At 36.5% G+C, this 15,957-nt stretch overlaps 4 protein-coding genes, 1 long non-coding RNA gene and 1 other non-coding gene across 11 annotated transcripts in view; 5 read left to right on the top strand and 1 right to left on the bottom strand.

Annotated features, from left to right (window-relative positions):
* The first annotated feature begins 432 nt into the window (after window positions 1-432).
* Window positions 433-4,207, top strand: LOC111792637 (glyceraldehyde-3-phosphate dehydrogenase GAPCP2, chloroplastic). Of its 3 annotated transcripts, none has more exons than XR_015420764.1 (13): window positions 433-706; window positions 969-1,119; window positions 1,287-1,325; window positions 2,017-2,117; window positions 2,344-2,456; window positions 2,558-2,657; window positions 2,743-2,889; window positions 2,975-3,035; window positions 3,133-3,230; window positions 3,310-3,452; window positions 3,556-3,680; window positions 3,782-3,871; window positions 3,975-4,023. XR_015420764.1 is itself a non-coding variant. In XM_023674175.2 (13 exons), exons 1-13 carry the CDS (start codon window positions 620-622, stop codon window positions 4,027-4,029), a joined length of 1,269 nt encoding a protein of 422 aa, XP_023529943.1. In that variant the 5' UTR covers window positions 433-619; the 3' UTR covers window positions 4,030-4,207. The 3 variants fall into 3 exon arrangements, 1 of the variants encoding a protein (XP_023529943.1); XM_023674175.2 differs by having other exon boundaries at window positions 3,556-3,639; window positions 3,975-4,207; XR_015420765.1 differs by lacking the exon at window positions 3,975-4,023 and having other exon boundaries at window positions 3,310-3,680; window positions 3,782-3,798.
* A 783-nt stretch (window positions 4,208-4,990) lies between these two features.
* Window positions 4,991-5,539, top strand: LOC111792638 (defensin-like protein). The gene is made up of 2 exons (XM_087122872.1): window positions 4,991-5,186; window positions 5,267-5,539. Exons 1-2 carry the CDS (start codon window positions 5,126-5,128, stop codon window positions 5,437-5,439), a joined length of 234 nt encoding a protein of 77 aa, XP_086978998.1. The 5' UTR covers window positions 4,991-5,125; the 3' UTR covers window positions 5,440-5,539.
* Window positions 5,540-6,723: 1,184 nt separating this feature from the next.
* Window positions 6,724-11,163, bottom strand: LOC111792639 (uncharacterized). 2 transcript variants are annotated; one of them, XM_023674178.2, is made up of 11 exons: window positions 10,994-11,161; window positions 10,454-10,515; window positions 9,472-9,608; window positions 9,274-9,332; window positions 9,121-9,144; window positions 8,502-8,584; window positions 8,336-8,400; window positions 8,170-8,219; window positions 7,934-8,035; window positions 7,399-7,458; window positions 6,724-7,086 (listed from the first exon to the last, which is right to left on the bottom strand). In XM_023674178.2, the coding sequence occupies exons 1-11, from the start codon at window positions 10,994-10,996 to the stop codon at window positions 6,952-6,954; spliced, it is 780 nt and encodes a 259-aa protein (XP_023529946.1). In that variant the 5' UTR covers window positions 10,997-11,161; the 3' UTR covers window positions 6,724-6,951. The 2 variants fall into 2 exon arrangements, with proteins under 2 accessions (XP_023529946.1, XP_023529948.1); XM_023674180.2 differs by lacking the exon at window positions 9,121-9,144 and having other exon boundaries at window positions 10,994-11,163.
* A 944-nt stretch (window positions 11,164-12,107) lies between these two features.
* Window positions 12,108-13,746, top strand: LOC111792641 (uncharacterized). 3 transcript variants are annotated; one of them, XR_015420598.1, is made up of 2 exons: window positions 12,108-12,352; window positions 12,870-13,746. It is a non-coding gene; the product is annotated as an uncharacterized LOC111792641 (long non-coding RNA). The 3 variants fall into 3 exon arrangements; XR_002814842.2 differs by having other exon boundaries at window positions 12,108-12,435; window positions 13,156-13,746; XR_015420597.1 differs by having other exon boundaries at window positions 12,108-12,435.
* LOC111794137 (small nucleolar RNA snoR116) lies at window positions 12,611-12,707 on the top strand. Its single transcript, XR_002815030.1, has one exon. It is a non-coding gene; the product is annotated as a small nucleolar RNA snoR116 (small nucleolar RNA).
* Window positions 13,747-14,976: 1,230 nt separating the features above from the next.
* The window catches only part of LOC111792642 (zinc transporter 1), a 1,710-nt gene continuing 729 nt past the window's right edge, over window positions 14,977-15,957 (top strand). Inside the window, exons 1-2 of the mRNA XM_023674182.2 lie at window positions 14,977-15,856; window positions 15,949-15,957. The exon at window positions 15,949-15,957 is cut by the window's right edge and continues 141 nt beyond it. Of these exons, the coding sequence (XP_023529950.1) occupies window positions 15,236-15,856; window positions 15,949-15,957 (630 nt within the window). The 5' untranslated portion in view covers window positions 14,977-15,235. The remainder of the gene's footprint in view (window positions 15,857-15,948) is intronic.

Genomic DNA, 15,957 nt, shown 5'->3' with positions numbered 1-15,957 from the left:
AAACAAAAGCTTCCAAAGCAAACTGGCGTCCAGTTTTGTGGTGTGAATGAATGAATATCTCGCTGCCACCCTTTCCTTGTTGGTGAGGGATCGGTGGCGGATGAAAACAGATGGTGTGGTAAATGCCTGCTTTACATGATGGAACAGCAGCTCCTTTGAGCGCCACTGTTGCCCATGTGGACTTCCCGCCACTGTTGCCTGCTTTACATGATGGAACAGCAGCTCCTCTGAGGTAAATAACCATTACCGTAATAGTCATGAAAGTACACAAAAATTGAAGCATGAGACAGGAAAATATGGTGGAAGCAAGGCTCAAAAAAACGGCCCACATGTTGCCCATCCTGAAGTTCCTGGCTACCCAACAAACCAGGACCGTTCAGTTTGTGGGACCCACACTGGGAGTTGGATATATACACAAAAAGTGGAGGGCATTTTGAAAGCTTCCATAAGAATCTCCGCACCGCTGAATTGGCCACTATCGTTTCTTCATTTTTTCTCTGTTTCAGAATCTTCTTCTTCTTGCTTTGCTTTTTATTTTCTTCTTTATTCTGCGTTTGTGTGTCACCAACCCCTTTTCTCGCCCATTTGCTCCCCATTGCCTCCTACAAGTCTTGCTTCAATGGCCGTACCGTCGCTCTTCAGATCTGCACCCGCTGCTTCTTTTCTTCAAGCGTCGCTTCCTCTCTCTTCTGCCGATCACCCTACGGTGCTCGTCTTCTCAATGCTTCTACCCATCCTTCATTTGTTTCACTAATATGCTGTGTTCCCAAATGGAATTTAGTCAACAAGCTTCTCTTTCTTAATAACTTTATAATCCACTGGAAATGACTTTAAACAATGAATAAATTTGAGGCCCAATCTGTTTACAACTTTCTTCGCTGCCTTCCACACTCCACAAGCCCACAGCTTATCTTGATTAGCTGATGGCGAAGTTGTTTTCTTACTCACCGTCGAATTTGTTTGTGTAGGCTTCGTGCGTTAATTTGAGTTCCTCCAAGTTTCAATCCAGCATTTTCGTTGCTCATGTTTCAAGCGGATCATCTTCCTTTCAGCTTCGTACACCCCACAATATTCAACCTATTAAAGCTACAGCTATTGAAATACCTCCCGCAGTTCGTAGTTGAGTTTTAAAATTTCATATTTCATTTCTCTTATCACGTTCACTGTCTTTTTTTTTTTCTTTTTTTTCTTTTTTTTTTTTTTTCCTTTTTCTTTAAAAAAATTATCAATAATAAATAGAAAATAAATTCTCGATGCTAATCATTTCAATTTGTTGGTTTCTCTAGAATCGAGCAGCGGTGGAAAGACGAAGATCGGAATCAATGGTATGAGTTGGTCGATTATTTACATTTTTACTTATCTTCTTTCTTCTCTTTTCTAGCTGTGTATTTCTGTTTCTGCAGCATGTTTCAGCTGTGAGTGTTTGTTAGACAGTTACGGTTTCACTCCAAAATACTGAATTGGACTAATTTTGTTTGTCGATTTGTAGAAGTTAAGAAACTGAAGAATTGGTTTAATAAAAGACGATCTGCATGTGGAACTTCAGTTTTTGGTTCCTTTCCATTGTAAAGAGGCTTAAATTTAATAATTACAGCTGCTTACTCTGGGAGTTCAGTTTTTATAGTCCCTGATTTCACATGCTTATTGGCGTGTTGGAAGTCATTGATCATTTTCGTTTTTCATGCTACCCCACACTTTGTTTCTGTAGATGGAAACTGGTGTTTTGTTTGTATCCAAATTTCTGTTTATATTATATATATAGATTGGAGCACTTGAAGCCCCATGCCATGGTGCACTTTGAACTTGATATAATTTTTGAAAAGAAAAAAAAAAGAAGATTCTACATCAGCGTTTGAGAAACAAGAAGATAAATCGTGGTTGATTTTGTTGTCATTATTTCTCCAAAATCAAACATTCAACATGGCCTCTCATATCGTGTAGACCTTGACATTGGTATTTACTTTATAAAGTAATGTCCTCGCACATAAAAACGTGAATCCTGTTTTACTTATGCAGGTTTTGGACGCATTGGAAGATTGGTGTTACGAATTGCAACCTTGAGGGATGATATTGATGTAGTTGCAGTTAATGACCCTTTTGTTGATGCAAAGTACATGGTAGTGGCAATCCAGCCTCCTTTTTAAATAAGCCCTTTTTTGCCGTCAATTGTTGTTCTTTTAATTGTGCTTTTTAATCCTTTTACTTGAAAAATTACACTATGATTATAGCCGTGGGAGAGTAGTTGAGTGGTAATTCTTTCAGTTTCCAACTTTCCAGAATTGCTTAACGACCAAGCTTTTAGATGTGATGAAATGCTTTTAATATACTCTTCATTTTATGCAGGCATACATGTTCAAATTTGATTCTACACATGGTAATTTTAATGGTACAATTAACGTTGTGGATGATTCAACTTTGGAAATCAATGGGAAACAAATAAAAGTTTCAAGTAAAAGGTACTAAGAAAACCAGAGCAACATTTAAGACAGAAGTAACATCTAGAGAATTGTTGCTTGGCTTCTAATCACCTGGAATGAATCTATGGTTATTTCTATAGGGATCCGGCAGAAATTCCTTGGGGTCAATTAGGGGTCGAGTTTGTTGTTGAATCCTCTGGGGTTTTCACAACGACAAATAAGGCATCAGCGCACTTGAAGGTATATACACATGTTAATTCAACTTAGTTCTCAGTCATCTAAATTGAAGACTGAAGGCCCCCAGTTTCTTGACACCTCTTTATAGGGTGGAGCCAGGAAAGTTGTCATATCAGCTCCATCAGCTGATGCACCTATGTTCGTTGTTGGAGTTAATGAGAAGACATATAAGCCAAACATGGATATTGTTTCAAATGCAAGCTGTACCACGAATTGTCTTGCTCCTATTGCGAAGGTGTGTAAATCCCAGGTGCTTAGGCATTTAAAGAAATAAAATTAATATCCAAAGAAATTGAGCTCTATGGAAATACGACATGCAGGTGGTTCATGAGGTTTTTGGTATCGCAGAAGGTTTGATGACAACCGTGCATGCAACCACAGGTCTCTCTCCTCTACCAGCAACACCCCAAAAAAAAAAATGTAAAAAGGAAAAATGAAAGAAATAATCATGGACGATAATTTCCTTTTCTTTCTCCAGCTACTCAAAAGACTGTTGATGGTCCCTCAATGAAGGATTGGCGTGGGGGTCGAGGAGCTTCCCAAAATATCATTCCGAGCTCTACTGGTGCTGCGAAGGTTAGATGTCAATATAAGAGACTTGTGACGACTACGTTGTAAAGGAGTTAATCTTTTCAATATGATTTTTGAACTGCAGGCCGTGGGAAAGGTTCTTCCTGAGCTCAACGGAAAACTTACAGGAATGGCATTTCGTGTTCCAACTCCTAATGTATCCGTTGTGGACTTGACTTGTAGACTAGAGAGGAGTGCTTCTTATGAAGATGTAAAAGCTGCAATCAAGTAAATGAACTATCATTCTATTCTTACCCAGATTATTTTGAGTTGATCCACACGTAAGTTAATTGTTTTCATTAATATGCTGCTACCTGAGTACCAACTAAAGGTATGCCTCAGAAGGCCCACTCAAGGGTATCATTGGTTACACGGATGAGGACGTTGTCTCCAATGATTTTGTTGGTGATTCAAGGTATTATATTATATTTCTACTCACTCGCACCAGAAGTTAAGGTACTTAACATGAGACTGCACCGTGAAAGGCTTCCTATCCCAGTTCTCATTTAGCAGGCTATGGATCATGAATGGTTAATTGGATCTGAACTTACTTCCAGGTCCAGCATATTCGATGCAAAGGCCGGAATAGGTCTCAGCCACTCCTTCATGAAGCTTATCTCCTGGTATGACAACGAGTGGGGATACAGGTACTCTCTCTCTCTCTTGCAGTTACTAGAAATGATTGCTTGAAATATGCCTACGCTCTCGTTTTGCTTTGATATATGACTGTTATAATACTCGCCCGAACAGCAATCGAGTGCTGGACCTCATTGAGCACATGGCATTGGTGGCTGCCAACGCGTGAAGACATTTAAACTTCTGCGATGTTAAAGTTTTTTTATTTTTATTTTTTTTTTGTTCTATTCTCCAGAATATTGCATTAGAGTTTGAAAATAATGACGAAAAAAATAGTTTAGATGGTTGCAATAAAACGCAATATGTTATCAGAAAGTGGAATATATTTTGAAGACTGGGACGTGGAACATGGTGTGTATGTTTTTTTTTTTTTCTTTTTTTTTTTTTTGTGTGTTTATCATCTTAAATTTTTCTAGCATATGAAGAGAGGTATAACCTACGACAAAAAATGGAAAAGTAAGAGAGGTATAACCTTAAGAAATATCACCTCAATCAATATTAAATCTGTATTTAAGAAATAACGCCTCAATCAATATTAAATCTGTATTTAAGAAATAACGCCTCAATCAATATTAAATCTGTATTTAAAAAATAACGCCTCAATCAATATTAAATCTGTATTTAAGAAATAACGCCTCAATCAATACTAAATCTGTATTTAAGAAATAACGCCTCAATCAATATTAAATCTGTATTTAAGTAATAACGTGTCAATCAATATTAAATCTGTATTTAAGAAATAACGCGTCAATCAATATTAAATCAAATCTGTATTTAAGTAATAACTCTTCAATCAATATTAAATCTGTATTTAAGTAATAACTCATCAATCATTAAATCTGTATTTAAGAAATAACGTCTCAATCAATATTAAATCTATATTTAAGAAATAAATTTAAGTAATAATGCCTCAATCAATATTAAATCAAATCTGTATTTAAGTAATAACTCCTCAATCAATATTAAATCTGCATTTAAGAAATAACGTTTCAATCAATATTAAATCTGTATTTAAAAAATAACCCTTAGAAGATTAATCTTAACAGACATATTCCTCTCTGTAGAATTGTGTTAAATCTGTGTTAAATATGCATTAAATTTGTGTTTAAGAAATATTCCTCTGTATTAAATATGCATTAAATCAGCATTTAAGAAATATCCCATCAATGAAAAAAACGTTACAAAGATGAGACATTTCACTCGTATAAAATGAGGAACTGATATCCAAACATTCAATTGTAGCAAGCAACAAGAGAAGGAAAAGTATGGCGGGAGGAAACTTAAAAAAGCTCACAGTTGTGTTCATCTTTCTAGCCCTTACTTCTGGTACGTTATCCCTCTTACTTCTCTCTGTTGATTTAGATCGACAAATAGTGTTAAAAAGAATGTTTTTGTTACCGTTGCAGGATGGATGGTAGTACAAACCGAGGGGCTGACTTGCTATAAAGACAGCGAGGCGTTTATAGGACAGTGCACTTTGGCAGCAGAATGTGCTAGAGTCTGCATTTCGTCTGAGGGGTGGGATGACGGATTTTGTTCGGGTGATAAATGCACTTGTACCCGGCAATGCTGTTGTTAAGTCCATGGTTTAATGAGTTTATTCACCAAAGTTACTCTCTGAATGTAATAAGGAACTGTTAGTTCACTGAAATTCAAAGGCTCCTGCTTCCTTTCTTCCATTTTATAATTTTTATCTCACTGCTTTCTTCTTCCATTCAACTATTCATTGTGACATTGATTAGGCAAAGGAAGTATAAAACTGTTCCAACAAATTGATTTTGAAGTAAATGCGGCCCGTTCTCCAATCCCAACAATTTGGGATCATTATGGGCGAGAAATCTCGGTATCCTATGATCTCAATTGGAATGACTATCGAAAGAAAGGCAAGGTATGAGCTAAGTTACAACATCATATAAGCACCGAATGCACATCTCTCATCAAAACATTAAGTGCGGCAAAACATCAAAACACAAATACTTTTTTTCGAGAGCACACAACTGGTCTGATACAAGTCTATCACACATATCTATCGTCTTCTTCTTTTGTGCAGTGCTCCCAAAAAAAAAAAAAAGTTAATAGAACCCGGTCATCTTTGATCTAAATTTTTGTCAAATTGTTGGTGCCCCGTCTAAATTGTTGGGAAAAATATCAATGTATACCCTTACACCGGCAGGTTAAACAATTAAAATCCATTCGATTCCTTTTTTTTTTTTTTTTTATAAAAATAAAGAATAAAAAGACAGAACAAGTCTATGAACCAAAATCTATAAGAAGCGGAAGAAGCGGAAGGCAGGGAAATAATTTATTGTGCATTGAAAGGAAGAGAGGTACGCGAGAGCATATAAAATGGGATATGGGCGACAGAGTTGAAGTGCAGAAAATTAAGAAGAAAGAGATGGCAGGAGAAGTATGGATAAAACTCAGTCACAGTTTTGTTGTTCATCACCTTAGTGCCTCTGGTAATCCAATCCTCTAGGTAGTTTGTTAGTACAGGATAGGAAAAATAGATTTAACAGAAATTGTGTGCTTGTTACAGAAGGATGGTGATGGAGACGGAAGGACATATTTGCAATATCTAACCAAATTTTTCATAGAATCTAACAAAATCTATCCCAACTAATTAAGACATACCCATACATGTTCGAACTCCAATACTTCGGTAAGAGACTGAGAAGTGGCCAGTGGCCCTGTTTGGAACGTTGGACGAGTGTGCAATAGTATCAAAGCTGAGATCCCATTATTAGGTAAGAAGGTCGAGGAGAACCAAACCAGAAATAAAAGTTATACCATGTAAAGAAAACGTAAAGTTAACTTACCATGCAGCAAGGTATACCGTGCATGCGTAGATACAAAACACGAGAGGGAAGAGAGAGAGCGTTGAAATTGTTATTACTCTAAAAATCCACTTTCCCACTCAGTAATATATAGATGATATACCAAATCCAACAACAAATAAAATGTCTTCACTCAGATGTCAGTCGCTCGCCTTCTTCCCCCTCATATCTTATTTCCCCAATGAATTGAACCAGAGGGTATTCAAATCACACCAACATAAATACGAAATAAATCCCAAACCAACTGCAGTAGCATATCATCTTACTTGACTCGAATCATTCGGTTGACCACCATGGATTATGCCATTCTCGTTCAGGTATTCAACAAATTCATCGATGAGGTATGGCCATGCACCTTCGGCATCGTAATTTGATAGTGTAGGATCCACAGTCTGCATATCAAGATACGTAACAAAGAAATTAGCACGATAAATGCATGGTATCAACAAGAAGCATGCAAGACATCAGCACCAACAAAATGGCACTGGTGCTTCCCACCATTTCCCCCAACACTCCCTGCAAACTTTCTTGGGTGGAAGCGCAACAAATGGAGTGGCAAATTTTATTAGTATGTAAATCAAAAGGACTGTTTTAAAACTTCTAGGAATAAAATATAATTTTTGGAAGTGCATAAACTAAATTATTATTCTTTAACTAAATAATTTTGAGACATTTAAACCGTTAGTTTAAAAATCCATTCTTACCCTTGCAAACTCCAGAAGCTGAGACCACGTGTCCCTAGAAATAGCTTTATTATGCCGAGCCTGAATCAGAAAGATTACAATATGAACCAATCCAATAAACTAATAAGAATGAATCATTAGAAGTCAGAACAAGCAACTCTGACTTGGAATTTCTAACAGACAATTCAAGTTCTGAAGGCTTTTTCTTGGTTGAGTGGAAAAGGCTTAGACCTTCCATCTCTGCGGCATTATATGCAACTTTCCAACATTCCTCAGCAGAAAGTAAACAAGAATACTATTGGCTTAATTTTGTGCAGGAAAAGTCCCGGTTGCACATTCTATTAAAATGTTCAAGAAAATCACTAGCAAACAAGAAAATAACGGTGTTATCTTTTCTTGCATCCATAAAAAAAAGGTGATCCTCCAAGTTTCTGGAGTCAAATTCCAGAGTCTTACAAAAAGAAATCTTCACCACAGAGGTTATCGGAACAACAGGGAGCATTGCCCCTAGACATTAAAGTTCGCCTTTTTCAAATAGACAGATTAGTAACATTACCTGCAAGAACTGACACCAGTGGTCAACCAGAGGCCACTGCTTTTCAGCAAATAGTAACTGCCACATTCCAATTGCAGTGTCCAATGCTAAGGATTTCTGCCCCTAAAACACATATATCCACTTTAGAAGTCCATGCATTAGGCAGCCATCGTGCTGGTATCTAACGCACATGCCACTGAAGAAAGAAAAACAATTTTGAATATATCCTTCAGGGAATGCTCAAGAAGCACGAGTACCTTTTCTTTTGCCCAACCAAATGCGAAGTTGTAAATATCACGAAACTTATCTGGACAGACATGAAATTAGCATAATACAGCAAGAGAAAATCACATAGAAATTCGTTTCCAATCATAAGGGATTATACAAATTGCAACATGATATAAGCTACAAAAGAATACAAACGTTCGTCTTTCAACTCAGAGCGCATATATGGTATCCTTTCTCTGAACCTCTCCAGAGAATCTATCCTGCGATCATAAATTGAACAATGATACTATGACAAGCATACTCTTGATCCCACGCACGCTATTCTTGTCCTAAGGAATGTAACTGCAAAAAAATTAATTACCCTAGTGCTTGTAATCCACCTATAAATTCCTGTTTGGAAAATTCACACATTGTGTTCGCCTTCATATGCCAAGAAACAACCAACTGCAGATAATTGCAAAAGACATTAATTTTTGTATTTTTTTTTTTAATAAAAAAAGCTAATAGTCAGAAAACTTGCACAAAATCAGTAATTAAACTGAAATTCTTTAAATTCAGAGGTGAAAAATAATCAACCGCATCCACATATTTCAATTAGATAATCCTATAATTGTCCAACCAAATATACAGTGTTACATGATTAATGGGAAATTTAAACAATCAGCTTCTTTTAACAAGGATGAAGGAAGCACTTAAAGGGACCTTGAAGTTATTTATGTCAATGTCTCTGTCCACTGCAAACTTATCGGTTATGATAAATGGAAAACCGGGAGGTAAAATTGAGGCTAAAAGAAGGTTAAGATTAAACATGCGTGTTTAATTGTAAACTTCTGAGGAGAACGGTCTACAATTAGCCCCCACTAGAAGAAATGCATGCATGTCTAGAATCTAAATTTCTTTAAAATGAGAGACAGCATTAAGTTTTAGTTAAATTTACACACGAATGCCTTGCTTAGCAACAATTCTTTTGAAAAGCATACCATAACTATATCTTGAGGATCCACCTGCAAAAAAAGGTGTGTCACGTCAGTTCAATAGGTAGAAATAACTAGAACTGAATAATCAAGTAGTAATATTTATAGCCCTCAATTCATCAAGCACATAAAACATAGTTGGACACATAAATCACCTACCTGAAGGTCATTGCAGAGCAGTGAGATACCATCAGCCAATATCATGTCAACATATGGATCTGCCAACCATGTTAATTAATAAACTGTTACTTTCATGTTCATAGAAAATCATAATCTCTGTCAGCATGGTTTCACTACCCTTTACAAGTTTACAGAAAGAAAAGAAATCTAGTAATGATAAACGAATATAAATCTTGCCTTTATATCTGCTATAAAGCTCTTCCAAATGTCTAGAGTCGGTGAATGCTTTAATTAGGGGTTGACTGTAAAACACATCAATAGCTCCTTCAAGATGCCACTCACTAGCCTTCAGGGCCTGGTGAGCAACCTTTTCACTGCATGATTAATAAAATATCAAAATCAATGAAAATATGAGACGAACCCAATTTCATTACTCATGCTTCTGTACCTCATATGAAAGAAAACTACATCACAGATCAGCTTTCAAACGCAAAAGAAGACTATTTGGATTAACAAAACATAGCCCTTTTGTAGGAGATATACAAGGAGACGATTTACAAAACAAAAGGAAAAATGACAACATATAGGTTTAGGTTTGAAGAATCTATGTCATGTATACTTGATAATATCTTAATGGGTTAAAATATTATATATTTTTTTCTTATGACCGGGTATCAGAAACCCAACTCCTTACATTATGTTCAAGACCCACCTCCACTAATACTAGGGGAGGCTTCACCGACCCTAGGGCTACTTAGAAAGACAGGTGTCTTAACTTATTAAACAAACTTTCGTTCTGGTTTCCAAGACTTTGTATATCTTTATCTTTATTAACTAAGGCAGCTGATCCCTCCCGCTACTAATGCTAAGTGTTAACAGCAATTGAACTGAGGAGATATCAACTAACCCCTAATTGTTTGGTGGTAAAAAATATCAGAGAATTCAAATCCCATGAAATTAAAAAATCCAATGTCATTCGAAGTGAATTTTAATTCTTCTGCAGATGACGAATCTAATTTTTACAATAATTCACGTCTACTTCTACAGTTTCTATCTTGCCTAATAAGTGCATGTCAGTCGATAGTCGCCTGATTTCTTAGTTTTTCTCTTTCCACACATAAGGTTAGTCTTCCTCAGAAGAAGGGAAGCAACCGCATCCAAACGAGATTTCAATGCCACAAAGTAATTAAGGAAATTTAAGAGGAGTTCATTAACGTACCTTGTACCAGTTATGGCCATAAACTGTTGGAGTTTGTCTCGGTGTCCTCTGCTTAATTTATGCTGTCGAGAACAAATACAAGAAAAATTATATTATAGAAAGATGTTTTCATGTCCTGGGTGCATTGTTGTACGCATAAAAGTCCACGCAGACGTATGAGCATGTCAATAAAAAAGAAAAAAAAGAGAGAGTTAAGCATGCAGCAGTCGCTTAAATTTAGCATAAAATATCATTACTCCATGCATCAAACCGCAATCTCAACCAGTGAAATCAGCAACCAGAAGATAAAACCTCAATCTAAAACTCATGCATCCGAAGACTTCAGAATTCCGTGATGAAGTGACTTTTACACAAAGATAAAGAGCAGAGTGTTTCGGTTATCAAATATGATAGGGAAAAAAATGTAGTCAACATTAATCCTGGCCTCTGGAATAGAAATTGGAAGCAGCTTAAACAACAATAATCTTGCACAGAGAAAAAAAAAAGTGAGAAGGAATGCAATAATTGAATTAACAAGAACCGAAGAGCGGAAACACTAACCATTTTGGAGGTCGTGGATACAAGCCTAGCGCAGAGAAATGGTAATCTGAGGGTAGACTGGCCGAGAATGGATTCTCCGACTCCGGAGAACGTCGAGAGAGAATTCTAGGGTTGTTTTCTGGAAGCTCTATTTCTCTCTCTGAAAGAAGGCAGTGCAGGGAGTTCAATTCTGTTTTTGTATTATTTTTTATTAAATTATAGAAAATATAGTAATTTTTGTTTTAATAATTTCTTAAATTCTAAAAGGTTTCGAAAATGTTCAAAAATAATTTTACTATTACATTTGGGACAGAAAAGTTAAGATTTCATTTTAATAATATTTTAATATTAACTTCGAATTTTCAAAAGCTTCCAAATGACTTTACCTCAAAAAATGTTTAAAAAAATAGCAATGTTTAAGAAAATTATGCTTAAATTTCATATCAATAATACCTTTCAAAATATTAAAAATAAAATAAAAAAATTAATACTTTTATCAAAAATATTATTTTTATGCATATTATTCTTGGATGAAAATAAATAATAACAAATTAGGTTGAATTGAAACATATATTTATATATATATAAGCGTCAATATTTCTCTAGTATTTTCTCTCTACTATCATTTATGTTCACTTAGATCGAATGTGTGAGTTGTTGTGCAATTCTAACGTCTAGTATCAAAGTTAAGAAATATTCACCATGATATGTGGAGATGAGAAACTTAAAGATGGGAATCGAAAAATTTGATAAATCCAATTTTAGTTTATAGAAAATGAAGATTAAAGATTATTTGTACCGGAAATATCTTTATAAACCCTTATTCAAGATGAAGAACGAGACCATGACCACGTAGCATTGGAAACTCAAGGACTATAGGATTGACTCGGTTGACGCTGTCCATAAACGTGACCTTCAACATTATCAAGGAGAATATGACATTGGATCCGTTGAAGATATTGTCAAACATGTAAAAAAAAGAAAAACCTAATCTATTTGATGTATAGATGATTCCATCTACAAATGTCTCAAAGTGTATTTATTACGAAGCATATAAATGAATTCAATAAGAATATAAATCGAGATGAAAATTAATTTTAAAAAATAAAATTTTAATGTCATGTTTATCGGAATGTTGAAATATTGTTGTTGCTACCATGAATAACTCTCAGGACCTAATTAAGGGGCTCACTTGCAATTTCTATAGGTTATTTTTCGAAGATTGGAGGGTCATGGCAGCAATTTTGCTATACTTGCAGGATTAGGGTTTTAGATCTAGGTGTCTTTGCCGAACGCTATTTAAACGCCTTGCAGGATGCCCAAAACTCGTTCCGCATCGCTCTTCTCACTCCAAAATCTCCTCTATGGGTTATTTTGCAGGTATTATGCCTAATTTTGTTGCGGCTGATCCGCGGATCTTAGTCTTAATCGTGTATGCACTCGCAATATATCTTCGTCGGATGGTAAATAGCTCGGCCATGCTTGATTGTTTGAATAATTTGATATGTGCAGTCAATTTTTTTTTTTAATATATATTTTTTAATTTTGTATTCTTTTTTTATTTATTTATAGATTTCCTGATATATCCGATTCATTTGTATGATGTCATCGGGGTGTTGGATTTGTTAAGTCTAATAGTGGCTGTGATGATGAATTCATATACCATCAAACTATGAAAGCTCTGTCTTCTTTTTGGGGCGAGCTTGTTGATGTCACCATGAATTTTTCTGAGCCTTTCTTCTTGACAAGGATGGTTCAATTTTTTAGTTTTTAGGTTTTACTTGGTTTGTTTTGGTATTCAATATCTGAGCCTATCTTCTCGTGAGTCATCGAATGAACAATCGCAAAAGGCAATAAATTAGAGTCTCTGATACGCTCTCTCCCGTGTCGTCATCAGCGCTGTACGTTGCCAATAAGGATTTGGGGCCGAGATTCTGGCACCTGCCTTTTATGTTCGTAAGGCTGTGCATTTAGGTGCTCCTACATTTGCATATCCAATATTGTTCTTTTTGAAATTATTGCCATTTCGATATCCCTTTACTTGCTTTTTCGGATATACATCCTTTTAATTCTAAGATTTGAGAAATATGTTTGTTCATTTGATAATGTGGCGCAACAACTTGTTCAGTTTCATTCACGTATTTTTGTTGAATTGCCGTTAAGGTATGACCTGTAATTTGTAGTAAATGGTCGATCTGTTGGTGACGAATGATGAGATCCAGCCGGAGGAAATAGGAAGAAATCAGGTATTCTATGGAGGCACATGCTTGGCCTTTGATTTAATCTTGCTTTTTTTTCGGCCGCGGGCAGTGTCAAAAATTGTACCCAACCTGAAATATTTCTTCAATCTGTGAAACACATGAATTCCAAGACCCGCACTCTGATTAACATAGAAGCTGCTTAGAATGTGAAACAGGACCCAGGCCGAGTATTGACGAGGGCTACCAATTCTAAATCACAGGATGCTCCCTTGCCAACGTTTAATTTCATTCGGATGTACATATGCAAATTGGACAAAGTTATGTTATGTACATATGCAAATTGGACAAAGTTATGTTATGTACATATGCTCCCTTGCCGGATGTTAGCCTACAAGCCTTCATTCCATACACGTTTTTGTCGACCTTGGACCATTTACAAATAAAGTGAATTTGTACCCACCTTGGACTTGTGAATAACAAAATAAACCATTTGAATGTCAATGTGAGCATGTCCACGCTATACTAAACCCTGTACCCTAAGTTTTCGGTAAGAGAAAGTTGGGGATTTAAATTTTCTCCAAAGTTGTTTAAATTGATTTAAAGAATAAGACCAATTTTTTATGTGGTTGACGGGATGATGTCTTCTTCAACAATCGATTGAAATGAGGCATAAATTTATGAGGTCGAAACTAGTGCATACATCAAGTCCGATTGATCAGTGCGCCATCCATTGTGATGGCTTGAAGAATCGAATTCACCATCGAGAGTATAGAAAAAGAAATTAAAGCTAGCAAGCAAAAATCTGCTTGTTGATGAAGAATCGAGGGCGTGAAATGAAATCAAGAACGGAGTAAAACCAAGGGTTGTGAAGAGTGATTTAAGAATAATAATAGTTGTGCACAATATCGCCCAACAAAAGTTGCTTGCTAGGTTGTCGAAGAATCCGAGTTCAACACATGGACAGAACAAAAGAGATATTTATGGGAATATCAAAGCTTCATCTTCCTTTCTTTTTGTTTTTCTCCAGAAAAACTATAGACAGATCAACACAACGCAACAAAAACCAATGGAATCCACAATTTCTGATCGGCCTAACTTTCATCTAAAATAGATAGCAGTCAAATATTTTATATTTACTGTAGTGTAACGGTACAGTTTCAATTCAGCAAGTAGATAATGTCCTCTTAAAATTTTTTTTTTTTTTTCAGGCTTCTTCTTAAGACTTTAAAACGCGTCAGTCCTTCTCAAGACTTTAAAACGCGTCCTTTTTTTTTTTTGTTCAGGCTTCTTCTCACCGCTTTAAAAGAACTACGTAAGAAATTTGAAATGCACCTACAACCACCAAAAAAAACATAGGATCAATACTCAATTGCATAGAATCAATAATCAATTGTTTAATAAATAGTAATTAAATTTAATTAAAAGTGGTTAGATCGAGTGGAGAACAAAAAAAAGAAAAAGAAAAAGGTGGGATTTTATAATGGGAAAGTGAAAAGTAATGACATAATATCGACATTTTATGGATTTTAGTTGGGTTAAGCAATCAGAATCAGAACTCCAGGTGTGCAACATAAGCAATTTTGGTCTTGGTTTATGCTCCTGCATGTCGACATACTCTCTTACCCTTTTTCTCAACACTAAAATAAAAGTGATCTAACACTTCACCTATTGTAATTAAATTAATAATGCTTTTTGAGGATTCTAAGGCAGTAGCACATTTGATTTATTTCCGCCTTCCTTGTAGTAGTGTAGTGGTAATTCTATTATTTTCATTATTAGGGAATGACCAACTTTTGCTGTGAACCGCAGCAAGTTGGGTGGGGCGAATTGGCCTTGGCAAAATGCTAATAAGAAAAAATAAAACAGCACATTAGTCGGATGCCTCTGAAACTCAACTCTCAGTATTATTCTTGTTTTCTTTTCCATCCATCCCTCATACCCCACTACCCAAAAGCTCCCGTCTCCTCACCATCCACTATCTCCCTCAATTCCTTCCACTATTATTAATTCCTCTTCTCCAAATTTCTCACACCACTTTTATTACACACAGCTTTTCCCAACAATGTTAAACCTTTTCTCTGTTTTCCTTTTCCTCACCTTCATCCTCCCTGCTCATGTAGTCCACGCCGGGCGTGGGCGGGAGTCTTGTACCTGTCATTCCGCCGCCGACCACAACGCAGAGGAGGCAATCAAATACAAGGTTGGCTCGATTGCTTCGGTGCTCGTGGCCGGCGCTGCGGGTGTGAGCCTTCCTTTGGTGGGCAAGAAGATTCCGTCTCTGAGGCCTGAAAATGACATCTTTTTCATGATCAAGGCTTTTGCTGCGGGTGTCATTTTAGGCACTGGGTTCATCCACATACTGCCTGATGCCTTCCAGGACTTGACCTCCCCCTGCATCGGACAGAACCCTTGGGGCGATTTCCCATTTGCGGGGTTCATTGCCATGGCCTCCTCCATCGGCACCTTGATGGTGGACACATTCGCAACCAGCTTCTACCAGAGACGCCACTTCAGTAAAATCAAGCATGTAATTGCAGTTGCAGACCAGGAAAGAGGCGAGGAGCATGCCGGTCACGTGCATGTCCACACCCACGCCACACATGGTCACGCTCACGGCTCTGCAGCACCCACCGGAGAAACATCGAGTCTGACTGAGTTAATCCGGTACCGGATTGTATCTCAGGTACCCGTGATTAGATGTCTGCCATCAAAGGCAGTGATTGCCTTCATATTTTAACGTATCATCATCTGTTAAATTTTGGATGTATTTTTCAGGTGTTGGAA

The sequence above is a fragment of the Cucurbita pepo genome, chromosome 4 (genome assembly GCF_057944985.1).
Source record: "Cucurbita pepo subsp. pepo isolate OVF chromosome 4, ASM5794498v1, whole genome shotgun sequence".
NCBI classification, from domain to species: domain Eukaryota; kingdom Viridiplantae; phylum Streptophyta; class Magnoliopsida; order Cucurbitales; family Cucurbitaceae; genus Cucurbita; species Cucurbita pepo.
This window is presented reverse-complemented; position numbering and strand designations above follow the sequence as displayed.